The sequence below is a fragment of the Lytechinus pictus genome, chromosome 18 (assembly GCF_037042905.1).
Source record: "Lytechinus pictus isolate F3 Inbred chromosome 18, Lp3.0, whole genome shotgun sequence".
Taxonomy (NCBI): Eukaryota; Metazoa; Echinodermata; class Echinoidea; order Temnopleuroida; family Toxopneustidae; genus Lytechinus; species Lytechinus pictus.
In genome coordinates, this window is record NC_087262.1 from 13,595,541 (window position 1) to 13,612,607 (window position 17,067).

Sequence of the window (17,067 nt, forward strand, 5' to 3'; positions counted from 1 at the left end):
CTTTCGAAGCTGCGTCTTTTCTAGCAAAAAATAAGCAGACAGTTTCTTTCTTTTTTGTTTATAAATGACTTCTTAAATCACTCTTCATAAAGAAAATACTTTGGGAAGGCATTTCATTGATATGAAATGTGAATTTTTCAAACATTTTGGCAAACAAAGTAAAGGACTTTTCTCACACCTTTTTTCCAGATATAACTTTTACAGTTTTTTTTTTTTTTTTATTTTTTTTTTTGACAGTGGTTAAACCATATACCCCTTCCCATTGAATATGCCTGATTAAAGAATATGTTTCTACTAAAAAAATAATAATACAAACGAAATAAAGGTTATAAAAATAGAAATGTGTCATCCCCAAAAGGTGAGTGAAAATTATTTGCTCAATTGGCTTAAACTGTTGCTACATACAGCTGTTAAAAAATATTTGTAATGGCTTCTCATTTTTTCCCCTTTCACCATTTTTATTAATTTGTTTTATTAATTTTTTTTTAATTTTCTTTTGTTTCTTTTTTTTCTTTAATTTTTCTTTTTTACTTTTTTACTTTTTTTCCTGTTCTGTTTTGGTGGGGCCACCAAACTTTAATATTGGGCCACCAACAAAAATAATTTGAAGGTTTTGGTGGCCCGAACGGGCCACCACCAAACGGGCCACCACCAAAAAAGTTAATGTGGAACCTTGCCTGTCGGATGTAAAAATTACAGTGAGCACAACAAAATAATGAGATGTATAGTAGGAAAGTACACGACGGGTATGAATAGGATTTTTTGCCTAAAAATAGGATTTTTGGGGTGAAATAATAGGATTTTTGGTCAAGTGTGGTTGGCAGCTCTGGTTAGAGTTGAGATTGCAATAGATTTTTGGTTCAGAAATAGATGTTTGGGTTCAGTTAATGATTAGGAATTATCTAGTTTCGGAGGTTGGGATTCATGTTTGGCTCAACGTACTGATTGTCCATCGGAGCAATTGTCGCCAGAGGAAATGTGATAGAACCAAAGGCAATTCTTGATTTCAAGGAATGGGGTTAAGAAAACGGCTTGCTATAGACTCGTAAGTCGGCATACGCTGGCTTAAAGTTTTAGGTGTGACAGCACCTTTAAATTGACCGCTTCAGTCAGCACGCTGTGACTGAGGCCAGACTTGCAGCCAATGGAACTCATTTATTCTTAAAGTGAAGTTCAAATACATGCATACAAAGACAATAAAATCACTACTTGGTTAGGCTGCAAGATTTTTTAATCAGGAAAAAAAGACTTAGGACGTGTAAAAAGAAAGATAAATTAACATTTACCATGTTTACAATTGAAAGTATTAAGAGGCCATAGTCTACTTTAAGTCGTAGGCAATTATACGATTGCCATGACATCAATTCGATTGAAACCTAAGTCTACATAGGACATCCAATGTGTTGATTACTTAGTCTAATAGATTCTGATACGCTGGATTACCAAAGTACAGTTCGCAAAGTTTGATCGTTCATATGAAAAGCTATGTTATTATTTTTTGTTACTATTATTAAAATCTTATCACAGAAAAGTCTCGCATTGTTAAGGAGGGCTTACGAGAGCAATGGGTACTTGATTGAGATGAATTATGCAAGAGTCGATTTAACATCAAATAGATTTTTCATCCTCTCGTCAATCGCTGTCAAATTGTCATGATTGTTCGTTCAACTTTTCATGATTCTAGGCTAATATGTAATATGTATTCTTATTCTCTTCATTGTCTGGAAAAAAAAATCTGCTTTAAAAAAGGATTTAACCTTGGGGGAACCACAAAACATTGTCCTCCCATCCTCTCTCCATCCACCCAGCCCTCTCTCGCTCTATATCTATCTTTCTTTATATCTATCCATCCATCTATCTATCCATCTATCTATTCATCTATCTATCCATATATCTATCCATCTATCTATCCATCTCTATCTATCCATCTATCTATCTATCCATCTATCTATCTGTCAATCTATCTTTTTATCGATCGATCTTTCTATCTAAATCGATCTCTCTATTGTCCATCACTCTCTGCCCCCCTTCCCTTTCTCTTTCTTCCTCTTTATCCCCTTTGCTCTTTCTCTATCTCCCCTCTCTCTTACTCTTAGGTGTTTATACCTCCATGTACTTTTCTTTCAGCTATGGCGGGTTACGATGTACAGCTGTTCTCGACACTTGAAAGCAATGCATTTGTTCTGTAAGGAATCGAATTAAAATATAAATAGCAGGTTAACTTAAAAACAAATAAAATCCTCGTCTACACCTTTTCACTGTATGCAAGATATTACAATCATTTCTATTCTGATATTTCAAAACGTCGGTAAGAATGTTCAACCTCGGAAATCCTAGCTCCTTTTTATTAATGATGATGATGATGAAAATGTTGATTTCGAAAATCATTTTGAAACAAAATCTGTAATGGTAGTAGATTGTTTAACACATGGAACTTTATACCTATTCTGAAATGGTAAAATCTCTGATATTATCAAGTAATCATGGCCATTCGCAACAGTAAAGAAATACATCGAGCACGCAATTATCTAACACGATCCTCGGGCTTTTACGAGTTAAAATTTTCAAAATCTTTTTCAATCTCCACATAGGCGGAGTAATAAGAATATATAATGCAAATGAAATTTATATGTTACGGTTTGTGATCTAGTATCATCCTCTCCATCGATTTACCAAATTGAAACACAAAAAAAAAGAACTAAAACAATGGAAAGAATTTTCTATTTGATTTAATCTCACCCATTCACGTGCATTCGATCACGCTTGCGTGCCGTCTAGGTCGTTTTATTATTTCTAAAATGGATACAACACACAAACGAACTGTACGTGGGGCCAACCGTTTTATTTTTTAAACTTAATGATGATTTATGAAGTGTTCCATTATTCTATTAAGTATTGCATCTCATTAGCAACACACAATTGCAAGCATTCAATTTATTTACATAAGAAATCACGTATTTTGTCAACAAAACAAAATTCTTGATATAAAGAAATTTAAGTAATAAAACGGCTTGAAATACGCCAAGTACGTCGGCATACACTTGCTAAAACGTTCAGGGGCCTGTTGTTAAGAATAGTTGCAATCAAACTCAAATTCTAAAAATCATTCATATCTTGATTTTCAACCAATCAAAAGCACGCATTCGGGACTTACGCTTGATATTTTGACTGGCATTTAATCACAACTGTTTCTGCAACTTACCCCAGGTGTGACAGCCGCCTGAGTGAGTGTTGAAGTTCTTGTCAACTGTTTGCTGTTTTGAGCATGATCCTAATTCGAACACTGAATATTTGTTGCCATTTAATAGACTGTCAGCACGGATAATACCTAAAGAAGAATAAATGAACTGGAAATTATTCCTGCATAGTATGATAAGGGAATTTAAATTGCCTATTATCCTTTAAAATTATTCGAAAATAAGATTACAGGAAATGCACTTTCTCGATGCACTCCACGGCGCCTCTGCTTTTCGGAAGTACATAATCCGATGATAACATTGAGGAAGTGCTTTAAGCATGTTCAGTGGTTCGTAAGTCGTGGTAAACGTCACTGGCGTACAAAAAAATAGAACAAGGAATCATTATGTAAGCAAAGGGAAAATTGTAAAATATTATATAATTCCTTTAATATTATGTCAAAATTTATCACAGAATTGTAGTTTTGTTTCAAAAAGGTCAACATTTGCTTTAATCATGTTCTAATCGAATAAATTAAAAATTGGGGATGCCTCGTAACCGGTTAATCATGTTTATACTCCCTTGGCCTACAGGAAGTTGGCCTCCTTCTGATACAGTCTCCTATCATATGTGCTGAACTCATTTGTTCTTAGATTGCCGTTTGGTTATACAATTTTTGATCTAATACCCACTTTGTAGTCGAATTATCCTATAGTCCCAGTTGGCATGGTTGCTCAGTTTGTTTTTTTACTCCATCTTCTGATTTTTTTTGTTACTTTGTCTCCAGGGTAGATCCTTGACAAAGCAGAAAAAATCAAGTAGAGATATTTGATTAGTTCACCTCACCCCTATAGACTAAGTGGTGTTGGACTCAGTAGATATTTGACGAAATGGGTATAGCCTATTTGTAAATTATACAGAATGTTAATTGGGCTACATGGCCATCATACCAGTGGTTAGTAGACGAACTGGTTGTAGACGAAGTAGCATTTATCGTAATGAGGTAAATTGGCACCGGCAGGAAGTAATTCCTCAAAAAGGCTGTGAGCACCGGAAACGGTAGACTGGCTGATAGCCGGGGTAATATAGGAGCGCCTTGAGCGCCTAGCAAGGTGGATACGTGCGCTATACAAGTCCTATATTATTATTGTTATAATTATTACTATTGTTGTTATTATTATTATTATTGTTATTATTTTTATTACTATCATTATTATTATTATTATCATTATTATTATTATTATAACTATTTATGTGGGGTAAATTCAAGCGGAAAATAGACGACGCGGGTGAAGACCAAATTGACAATTTGCCTTCGTAACCACATCTTTCTAATATTTTAATTAGTCTTATCATGTTTCAATAACTCGTCGATATTAATGTATGTCTTTGTCTCTTCTCTCTCCCCCTCTCTCTCTCTCTCTCTCTCTTTCTTCCATACAGGTGCCTTCGTACTCGGTGGTCTGAATCCCGAGCTCTACAAACTTCAAGACGAGGAAGAGGAGTCCGATTTCGCCGACGACCATATCGGCCGGATATGGTTCGCTGTGGAGTACGAGCTCGAATCCGAACGCCTTGTCGTTTCTCTCATTAAGGTATGATAGTATAAAATAAAACACGTCATGGAGGGCATAAGTATGAATTTCAAATACGAGGTAGCTTTGGAATAGTTCTAATACACCCGAAGCAGAGACGAGGGTGTTTGGACTGTTTTACATGAACAAGCGTGTGAAAAATAATGTCATCTGCGAGCAAAATGAAATATAAAATATGCTTGATAAAATAGGTACGTGGATTCCTGTTATTTGATAAACCATCCTAACACCCCACCCCCCCCCCCCGGAAGTAAAATGACCGGTCAATAGGACTAGCCGTCATTAGTACATGTACCAGTCTTTAGCACGTTTTCCTGGAAGCAAAAATAAATGACTGGTCACGTGATGTATTTTCAGCCTATCCTTTGATTAGGATCCGTTTTGCCAAAATCAAAATATCATTTTAAAAAAGGCAAAATTTTTCGCCAGCTCCTCACTTTTTAGAATTATTCTTACATACGCAATGTTGTGCCACCTATACATTTATGGATTATTATACACCTCCTGTCAATAATTAATATACATTTTTTACAATCTGGAAGGGGAATCTAAGCAGCCGAGTTTTCGAGTAGATAAGATCACACTTTATCACGTGAAAGTGAAGCATGTCGCGCCAAGGTGGAACATCACGAATACAGCCACGTTTCCCTTTGTTTAAGAGTTCCAATTGATTGTTCCTACAAACCAATAACGTTGCAATAATGCCCTGGTTTAAAACGCTATCAATATAAGAAGCGCTATATCACGTGTCCCGTTTATGTAGTTAATAATATTATTGTTTTGTAATATTATTATCATTATCACTATCATTATTATTATTATTTTTATTATCATTACTATTATTATCATGATTATGATTATTATTATTGTTATTAATATTATCATTATCATTATTATTATTTCAATCTTTTCTAAGAAGTGTATTTAATTTTTTTAGCAAATTTCTCGAGTGAATCCTAAGTCAGATAAATAAGGCGCAAGATATTGCTTTATAAGTAGTGGAGAATTATTTAAGCAGGAATATTGAAGAAAGAGTTGTGTAATTTGCGTTTAATTAAATTAAATTGAAAAATACAAGCCATAATGGTCTTTCCAACTGGTTGAAATCAGGGGAGTGTTAGATGGAATGACTTGTCGAACGTTTTACATGTTCTTTATTCAAAAAGTCGCGTTTTATCTGACAGTTACCATAGTAACAGTGCTTCTCAGCCAATCGAAATGAAGGAAAACTTGTCAGACAAAAATGTTGATGAAACGCTACACAGATTGCGTTCCACCGTTGCTATTTCTTCCACGATACCCAACGTACTAATGGAAAATATAATTATCCGGTTTCAATGGGTTTTTTTTCTTCAAAATCCAGTCCAAAAACTTACCCAGCAGGACACTAGGCAGTGCCAACCAGTGCGATCCGCTGGTGAAAGTCTTTCTGCTTCCGGAGGAAAGACGTCACCTCCAGTCAAAGGTCAAACGGAAAACTTGCAACCCCAAGTTCGACGAAAGCTTCGTCTTCCAGGTATGTAGTGTTGATTGTATTATTCACCCCACTACAAGGTGATAGTAAGTAATAGTTACCGTTGGTTAAAGTCACGTGACGATTCCCTGCAGGAAAGAGCACCGTGTCGCAGTGTGTCCACAATGTGGATGCCTCAACAGTGTGAATGTTCACAGTGTGATCACAAACGATTAAAGTGATCTAATTTTACAGACACCTCTGTAGTTTAAGTGTGCACAATGTGTTTACAGGGTGGACTGTTTGAAGATGTGATTCACACTGAAATGCTCTGATTTAACTGTGTAACGATGGTATCATAGTGTATTACACATTGTATTTCAAATTTTGAAAACACTTTGGGACAGATTGAGTAACAACGTTCTGAAGAGAAGCTGAGATAAGATAGCGTATATGACCATATCGCCAATAAAGTGATAGTTTTCCAAGTAATGAAGAAGGATTAACAAAAAGGGGTGAATGAGAAAGAAGGTCATGGCCCTGCATGGGAAGTGGAGGTGCTTTGGGTGACGCACCCGAAAAAAGTGCCTTGGGGGTGCTGCGTGTATTATTCTCCATATGCAGCACCCAAAGATATACTAGAATATGAGTACAAATGGAAGAATGTAACCAAAATGAAAACCTTTTTTTCTTTCTTTTAAAATTTACATCAGCACCCCCAGTAAAAAAATCGTTCCCAGGGCCCTGAGGAAGGCTATCATAATTAGATAGACAAAAATCACAACATCTTTAAGTCTTCTTGCCCCCCCCCCCCCCCTCCTCCCTCCCCCATCACATCATATCCAATAATGAAACCTTCTATGTAACTTGAAAATCATAAGTGAGAGTTTCATTATTATTTTAAGTCGAGCAAATCACCCTTTTCTTGAATTCTTCGAGATTTTGATTTTTCAAAAAGTTAGCGTAGTTAATCAATACTTTTCTGTGATTTTTCATATTGAATAAGAAATCTCTCTTTGATCGCAGGTTACGTTCAAAGCGTTGCAGCAGCGCACCCTTCGTCTCTCCGTTTATGACGTAGATCGCTCCAAGAAGCACAGGCTGATCGGCCACTGTACCTACCCTCTCAAAGACATGGACTATGAGGCTCATCAGAAAGTTGTCATGTGGCTGGATCTGGAGAAGGAGGTCAATGAGGTAGGTGAAGAATATCAGTGGTTTTGACTGACCATCGTTATAAGCTACCGAAATCCTTAATATTTATTGGCTTAGAGCAAATTTGTCAGTGAAAAATCACTGCCAAGATGCTTCATGAAACACGATGTGAAGATTGTTCTTGATCTTGTTTTTTTCGTCTTCCATTAGCCTCTGGGAACGACAGAGTGCTCCTACAAGCAGGGATAGTATATGACTAGACTTACAAGTGGTTAGGCCTTCAATTAAGTTGTGTAATTGCAGGAAGGGCTATAAGGCTGTAGAGAGGGAAGAAGGGGAAAGCTATTACTTCAATTGGTCGGATGACAGTGGTTTTGAAAACCCCAGAGTACCGACTCGCCTATCCCCGTGAGCATATACCGTTACTGCGCCCTCACCACATCCACCCCATCCACACATGCAACACACACACAAACACACATCCTCATGCACTCATATCATCCTACAACCAAGGCGCCTACATGACTGCAATTTAACAAAGCAAAGTTTTATTCAAGCAGCTGTCTCTTCCCGAAGAAGCACAACAGAGACTACAGCTGGAGGACAATGATAATAATGAATATTACATTTTTATCATTGATTTTAAAGACTTTCTCTTCACTTGTCTCTGCTACTGCTGGCGATTGTTTTTATCTGTGTTTTGGCATGCTTATTGTAATCTTAACAGTGGATGCTGTACATTGGATTCGAATCGTCGAACCTTTGATTGGTCAGGTAATTAACCACTGTAGCACGATATCTCAAAGCGACTGACTTGAATTATTTTCACATCCAAAATCGATACGGTACAAATTTGATTCCTTGATCAAGATGACAAGCCCTTCAATGTATTTTGCCGATATCCAATTTCTAACTTTCATCACAATCTGTCGTGTACCTCTTAGGAACTTTATCTTAGAGCACCTTTTAGCTCAGGCATGTTGAGTGATCTCGGTACCTTTAGTTCTTTTTAGGATTAACGGATGAACATAACGTGTACTTCAGATTGACATGTATTCGATACACTTGACAAATGGCGTAGGACGTCGGCTCGTTTTGTAACTGACTGGAGCCTTTGCGATCTTGAGTCTCGAGTAGAAAGATTCTCACCCGGCCATTGAGCTGTGCAAGCTCTACCAGGCATGAAGTAGCAATGACGTCAAGAAATTAAAGATTTCTGAAATAGTGCGGCGGAAACATCTGCAAGTGAAGAACATGATAGATACACTTCTTCTCTGAAAGTGGCAAGGTTAGACGTGGGCATACAGACGTCCTTGTGCTTTGAGGGTATACCTAACGACGTGTGAGCACTTTGGTCACTTAGGACAAGATATAAGCCTTTGGGGCGTATTATCTGGTTATGTCACGCCGTGTTCAAGCACCACTACACAACTAGGCATGTAGTTTAATTCATACATAGCGAGATATTGGCACAATATAGTTGCATAATAATGCGTGTCCAATTGTATTAAAATGTATACTCACATAGAGTCTAGCATTTTAATTGCCCAAAAGAGTGCAATTGTGGAACCCTGTAACAACGGCAGAAGAAATTGAACATCGCTATGCATATGTCACAGGCATCAGTTAATGTAACAAATTAATTTTCTTGTTTTTTTTTATCAGATGTCGATTTTATGCTTTCGATAGGCTTTATTGTCTCTTCACTCAATAAACAACTATAAAGTATTATGGGGTGAAAATATAAAACATTTCATGAATGTTTAATTTTTTCAGCTATTATATGGCCATGTTAGCAATTGTACTGTTTACGGGTCAAACAATTCATGTGATTTCCGACTCACAAACTCATTTGTCCTTATCATGTGCAATATTTTATGGACATAATATACTCGATGTTGAACCCTCTTTAGTTGAAACATAAATAGAAATCCCTTCTCCCAATAATTTTATGCATTAAATGTTCCCACGGCGCCATTCATTTTAGATTACTCATGAACCTTGGAAATTGAATCCATTTATTGAATTATGGATCATTATTGAACCGTCCAACGCCGGAATTCAGCCCATTTCAAGTCATTAAATGTGCATGAGGACAGAAATCCCTTCAATTGCACTGACCTTTGGGGAAGATAGGAAGCGATTAACAAGTCCAGGCTGCGTACTGGATTCGATTAGTGGGCGGGCACCAGATGACATGGAAATGATTTCCCCGCAATCTCTTTTCTTCTTCCACCCCAAAGTAGTCTTTCCCACTTCCCCCAATTTTTATGGCGCGCAATTTCTGACGTAGCGGTTGATCTGGACGGACACTCGCTTTAAGGTCGAACGCCGGTTTTATAGCTAACTGTCGCGTAGGACAGGCAACACCTTGAGAACACTCTCGGCAACGGGATGTGCCCATTGCCAGGCTTCGCCAACAATTCGAGGGTATGATCAGCAACGGCTTACTGAGACAAACAGTTCCTGGAGGCGAAAAAGAATTATTCATGAACACGTTCAGTGAATCGATAAGGTGCCCCAGAAATCCGGGCTTCCTCCGGAGAAGATCACCTCGGAGATGACAGTGCAATGCCGACAGTTACACCACCGAAACCGACTCCAAACCGATCAAACTTATTACACTGTTTAAAATGGCGTACCATTGGTCGGTTACGAATCTGTTTTGTTGGTGTGACTGTACATAGCAAGCATGAAGGTGGATTTATGGACATAGTGGAGAATGATGGAGCAGAAGAAGAGTGTGACGTAAATGCATTTAAACAGGGTGAAACATTGGAAAATACTCAATTCAATTTCTTATTCCATTTCCATTCAAACGTAATACAAAGTAATATAAATAAGGTACAAATCAAGGGATTAACATTAAAAAAAACACTTAAAATAGAGCCTATGATTGTGGAAATGGGGATCAAAGTCATGCCTGTAAAGTGAGGATCCTGCTTAAAAAATACTGCCTGGGTACTAAAAATCGTTTATGCGTATACAAGAAAGGGAAAAAATTGGGGGGGGGGGGCAACCGGTGGAAATAATAAAAATAATAATAATATCGGCATATTTACCCAGGGTAGCCACTTCAGTTCCGAAAACTGTTCTCCCAGCGGGCCCTGCCATTATTTTTTTTCAGACCGGGATAATCGGTATTTTGAATTACATACCAGGGCCCCGTATCACAAAGCTTAGCAATGATCGTAGAACATTTTTCTACGATTGATTGCATTGACTACAATGTACAATCAATCGTTAAAATCAAGCGTACGATTAATCGCTATCCTTTGTGTTACGGGACCCAGATGCCGGTTGAGTCACACGAGGAGGCCTCCGCATTGAAGAAAGTGTTGCACATTAGACAGAATAAAAAAGAAGAAGTAGAGAGGAAGGACAAGACACATAATACGAGACAAGACATGAAATGTCAGGAAAAAAAGAACATGATAAACAGATAAGAAAAGAGAGGAAAACTCAGTAACGAAAGGGCTGACCACTGACTATTTTAATCTGGTGAAAAAAAATCACACTTAGTAAAAGCATGTACCCTAGATTTAATGAATTGAAGTTAAGTCGTGATTAATTTGGTTGTGAATAGTGACCAGTGTAACTAAAAATTAATTATTAAATAAATTTAATAAGTCTGGATAGTCATTCAATGAATGTGTACATTATGTTTAAAACGATGTATATCAAATAATATGTTCCCTAAAAAATAAACTGAAATTAGATAAAATAATTCAAGCTCAAGAAAACATGTATTTCATTACAGTTACAAAACAAGTTATATAAAATTGTATATTATGTAAGGTTGGTAACACGATATTTGGACATAGATGACATAAGTGATCGTTATAAGATGAACTGATATCTACAGTCAGGCATTCAAGAATGTACTTGTTTCACCATCGATTGGGAATGTTGGATTATCTGATCATGGACATGAAAATTAGTGAGATAATAACGCTAACAATGCCTGCATGGAATGCATTAGACATCTTAGATAGATACTGAGTGGGAAGTATACACCACTAATGGGGGCTGTGTTACTTTGTGATTAGCTTTTCCACTGTAATTTGTAGAGCATTGAGTTGACTAAAATAGTGGGGATAATTGCATAATGTTCATGTCATCCTAGATAATGATTCAGACCTTGCACAATAATTGACAGAGTGTTTTCCAAGCAAACTGGAAAATGGCACAAAAGATATGGCCAAATCATAATGGAAATATTCATTGAAGGAGTTCACTCAGAGTTGAACGTTAGAAACGTGACTGGTGCTAGGTCATATATTTTGTTTCTTTAAGACACACCCAAACGCCTAACTTCCATCTTGCACCCAAAGAAGAGTAAACATTGGCTTCCAATACTTCTCGTTTACTAACAGTTACAGTCGTGTACATGTGCATATCAAACAAGTACATGTATCATGTATGTACATGAAAGAAGGGAAAGAGTATACCATCATGCCATTTCGTCCCTTCCTTGAACCACATTGGTAGATGCATGTTCGTGTGAATACGTTGATAAGACGAAGAAAAATTGTGCGATAAATCATTAACCCTGACAATTTAGAAATTCACAAGTGAATGGTGGGGATTCATCGAAAAAGAATACTAATGGTTAGTAAGGAAATGAAAAGAGAACGTTTGAAAGAATGAGAATATTAATAGATTGTGAAATGTACATGAAGTATATGGGCGACAAAATGTGGACAAAAATTAATACAAAAATAAAAGCAGCGATATAAAAAAGAATATAATAGTAACCAGTAAAAAGAATCGGTTATCATAAAGATCTAAGGGTTTTCAAGAAAAAAAACATACGAATGATACGATATAGTAATTAAAAAGGGCAAATGATGAAGACACTGGAAATAAGGAATTAGAATGGCAAGTCAAGAATGTGTCAAATTGCGTGGTAAAAGGGACTGTCAACAATATGTTCACTCCTATGTTTAGGTTGAGCGTTCAGCGACCCTATCGCAATCTCTCAATTGACGTCACCATTACAGCCACCGAGGGAGTCAACAAAACTATATCCCTTTTTCCCCAGCCTCTCTCTCCCTCTATCTAGATATATATATATATATCTCTCTTTACTAGATTTATCTCTCTATATCTTTATCTCTCTATCTATTACTTTATCTGTCTACCTCCCCCTTTCTCTCTCTCCTTTTCCCCTCCCCTCTTTGTCTTTCCTTGCATCTGCCACAAACGATTTGCTCAGTATATTTCTTCTTAACGGTTCATTTTTGCATCAATACATGTCATTTTCCTATCCACTGCTATGGAAGTACTATTCCCTTGGTATTTTTCTGTCAAAAACTTGCACATGATTTATCACTTTAACCTTAAAAGGTTTCTGTCAGTGCATGTTTATAAAGAGAATCTGGCAGGACATTGTCCAAATAGTCCAGCCGGCCCGGCGCCACTGTCCAGTATATATTACCTTTACTTAACATGATTCTTTTGTATTGAGCATTCTTGATTTGCATTTGTATTGGCATCATCAAGCACTTATTTCCGAATCATTGTTTATAGTAACATAATTGCTTTTTATGTAAAGTTTTCTTTGAATGTTCAATGGATTCCCTATCGTGATTCTTTCAAATCTTCTTTGACTGACATCATCATGTCTTTATTTCGTATTGCTTTTTAGATTATAATTGCGTTAATGTAAAGTTTTTGTTAAAGTCCAGTAGAATCACTTTTTATTTTTTATTCGTCCTTCTGACATTACCAATCGTTTATTTTTGCCATATTTAATATAATCATATTTTTCTTAAGCCTATTCCTTATAACTATTAAACTCAGTAAAGTATATTTGACTTTTCATGCATTAGAAACCTCTATCACATATCGTGTCGTAAATGACATTCATGTGTTTTGTTCGCAGCATAATTTTGATTAAATGTTTCAAAAGTAATTTACAAACTAGTCTTTCAATTTGTCTGTATGGTTGTTTCCTAATGCAAATGGTTCTTTAGAAACCTTAATCTGTCATCTTAACCCATATTTCACTATAGGATTGAAGGGTTCCCTAAGGCTATGCTTTGTCTCCTATATTATTCCACTTCTTCTCTTTTAATCTAACAGCAACCTGCATCTTCGGAGACGGGCGATATCCACTTCTCATTAAACTACAACAACACAAACGAGCGACTAACTGTAGTTATTGCTGAAGGAAGAGGTTTCAAAATGCTCGATGCCTTTCAACATGTCGGTAGGTTGATGCCATAATCATTTTTTAAAAGAATATATACGATTATTTTTACAAAATAAACAATATATATATATATATATACAACTTCAGTTTTGCAATGAAATCTGGTGACATGATAAATTTATAACGTGCATTTTAACATGTCTGCTTCCAAAAGGTAGATTCAACTCGATTGAATTCAAGTAAACATGAATTTTCTCCCAATTGGCCTACTTTTACATATAAAGCCTCATAAATCAATTATAGTTCGAACATGAAAATAAAAAGTATGAGTACAACATGTACGTGGGTGTGTGTTTACTTTTTGACAGTCATTCGGACCCTATGAAACTTTTTGTAAATGTTAACTCCAAGCGCACGTATTCTGGGATGTTTTGAAATTGACTTCTACTGTAAGGTTGTATCAATTCTAACGTTGAAGTGAGGAACCTACGGTATAAGAAGACTATAAAATTCAATTCCACTCATAGAAATTTACTTTTTAATCTACACCTATTTTCTATTAGCCGAATCCTGGATGTATATCTCGTTCACTACATGAAAAGTATTCCGTGGCACGACATACCGACATATATATATATATATATATATAATATATATATATATATATGTATATATATATATATGTATACATTTACATATACCTTTGTAAAAAAAAATGTCTCAAGTGTCGCTAAATGCGTAGGTAGACTTTGGTCCCATTCGCAGAGAATGGCGTCTTGAAACCAATCCGGGATTTCCTGTAAATGTAGCTGGTTCCTACTTCAGCTTGAGTGCCTCAGTTAACGGTCATAAGTGTTTTGATGAAAGGGCGGATCATTAAGCCATGTCCCTGAGTCTTGACTATGGGCAATTACCCCCCCCCCCCCCATCCGCTCCCTCTCCCCGTCCTCACTCTCCATGGCATCCTCTGCCATTATGCTACAGTCACACCAAAGAAGCCGACTCCAAACCAACCACTGGTACGTCATTGGAAATAACGTAATGGATTTGGTCGGTCTGGAGTCGGTTTTGCCGGTGAGACTGTCCCTATGGCCACCATTGCGATCTTCCACGCACTTCTCTCCGTTGCAGCAGGGATTCTTTAAACAGTCCATGGAAACGGCACCAAGTAAAGCAGTTTGATTTCAAGCCAGAAATTCACACCCACTGCCATAATTATGACTCCACTGCTTGTTAGTCCTTCCTTGGATACAATTGATAGTCTTCTTTCATTTCTATCATCTACAAGTACAAATAAATATAAGTTAATCGGGCAGAACTTAGCATACTGTACAGCCTACCTATTTGCAGCCATCAGGTCTACAATTAGTAATAAAATGAGCTTCATTGGAACACCTATCGTCACAACCTGCTAGCTGAATTATGAATGATCTTATACTGAGCGTTAACCACTTCTCTCGAAATTGGAACTAGCAAATTTGTTCAGCCAACATGAAAGTGACCATCATTTTTGTATTCAAAGTATGTTCGTAACCCCCTCCATTTCAAAATCGCTCCGCGACCCCCATTAACTTCTTCTTCTTTATTCCCTCTGACTAACAGATAGCTATGTCAAAGTAAGTATGATGAACATTGGAAAAGTGGTCAAAGCCAAAAAGACGGAGGTCGTCAAGAAGAATCCCTCACCAACCTTTAACGAGTCATTTCATTTTAAGCTTCCACCAGATGGCCTCGACATGTACAGTATCTTAGTGGCCGTTATGCAGCACGCGCCTGGGGTCAAAGGTGAGTTGTGTCAACGATGATGATGATGATGATGATGATGATGATAATGATAATGATAATGATGATGATGGTGATGGTGATGATGATGATAATCAGGATGATGATGATGATGATAATTATGACGACTATGTTGAAAGTACTAATAATGTCAATTGGAACAACTATATATCAACCTAACGTAGTGTCAAACTAAAGATAGGCCTTACCAGAACTTTTCTGCCGAATTGGAATTGATCTTAAATAATATAATATTCTGTGTACAAGTTGATAAAAAAAATATTTGGAACTTTTATATGCTTTATACGCGTTAAGTTATTTAATTAGAACATTATCTCTAGATCTCATCTAGTTTTAATTCAAACGAGAATTACAGCATGCCGAGACAATGAAGTTAGTGTGTGGCAATTGTGTCACTTCTGGGTAATGCCAGCATGGTTCTTCTGATACATATATGTACCATCTCTATTTCTCCTCTCTCTGGTGATTTCTTTTTTTCCAGGTGACAAGCAGATCGGCAGAGTGGTCGTCGGTCCTTTCATGTACGCTCGGGGAAAAGAATTGGAGCATTGGAATGACATGGTCAGTCATCCCAAAGAGTCCATTTCACAGTGGCACTCCTTGACGTGAATATTAGAACTTTACTTTTTACCAAACCCTTTAGGTACAGCGACGGAGCAGGCCCCGTGTATGACCATCTCTGTGTACGACCGACCGCGTAAGATAGAGCAAGGAGTTCCAGGTGAAAAGAGTGAATATGGATGATAGAGAGAGGGAGGAGTGAAAGAGAGTGAGAAAATTAATTTTGTTAAAGAGCAAAAGGTTGTGATTGAGAGCAGAGACGTGGAATACAAGAGTGTATGAAAGTGACTGACATTTGAAGTTTCCAGTTGTTTCTGGATACGAATGGATACTTTTGGGGAACAACTGGCTGTATGCTTTTGGTGACGCATTACTCGCTCTTCGGCCTACCCTGTGGACACAAATTGTAGGACGCACCTCCAGAGGACCCAACGTAACGTCGGAAACGTTGATTCCAGAACCTGAACCAGTCTCCTGCCCAATTCTCTATCCCATCTTAAATAGCATATGAATGTTAACATGTTGGATGATTGTGAATAAAGTGGGATTGAAATGCCGTACCTTTTGAAACCATCAACCAAGACAACACTGTGACGTGTATCTTGACATTATTTACAAAAGCGTCATACTCGTTGAGCTCCTCTACCGTACCATGAACTTGTAATTTCAATGCCTGTACCAACATGACCAATTATTCAGGACGAAGTCACCTATTTCATCGACAACGAAAGCGCCAACTGAAAGTAATCATAACGAAAAAATGAAAAAGATATCTACATATACTTCATTCTGTCGATAGGATATTTTTAATTCATTGTAGATCAACTTGAGTTACAAAACGCAGGTGATTCGAAAGGACAAGCCATGATTCGTCTGAGTTAACATGTCTCACATGTTACTTGGTCAAAGACATGAAAGAAGGAAACATTGGTGAGGGTTATAAAGTACAGCGGGGCTGAACTTCCGTCAACTATACCACACAAATATTTGTTTGTAAGACCGCCATCGTGATCAGGGGGGCGTTTCATGAAAGGACTTGTCGGACGTTTTATCCGACAAGTCCCATTTTATCCGACAGTTACCATAGTAACAGTACCTCTCAGCCAATCAACATCAGAGAAAGATGTCAGATCTGACAACTGGTCGGATGAAAATGTTGATGAAAC

The 17,067-nt window shown here is 37.2% G+C and overlaps 1 protein-coding gene across 1 annotated transcript; it reads left to right on the forward strand.

Moving 5' to 3' along the window:
• Nucleotides 1–4,067: 4,067 nt before the first annotated feature.
• LOC129281486 (synaptotagmin-15-like) lies at nucleotides 4,068–16,656 on the forward strand. The gene is made up of 7 exons (XM_054917417.2): nucleotides 4,068–4,071; nucleotides 4,621–4,772; nucleotides 6,136–6,288; nucleotides 7,252–7,422; nucleotides 13,468–13,594; nucleotides 15,140–15,322; nucleotides 15,822–16,656. Exons 1-7 carry the CDS (start codon nucleotides 4,068–4,070, stop codon nucleotides 15,947–15,949), a joined length of 918 nt encoding a protein of 305 aa, XP_054773392.1. The 3' UTR covers nucleotides 15,950–16,656.
• The last annotated feature ends 411 nt before the right edge of the window (nucleotides 16,657–17,067 follow it).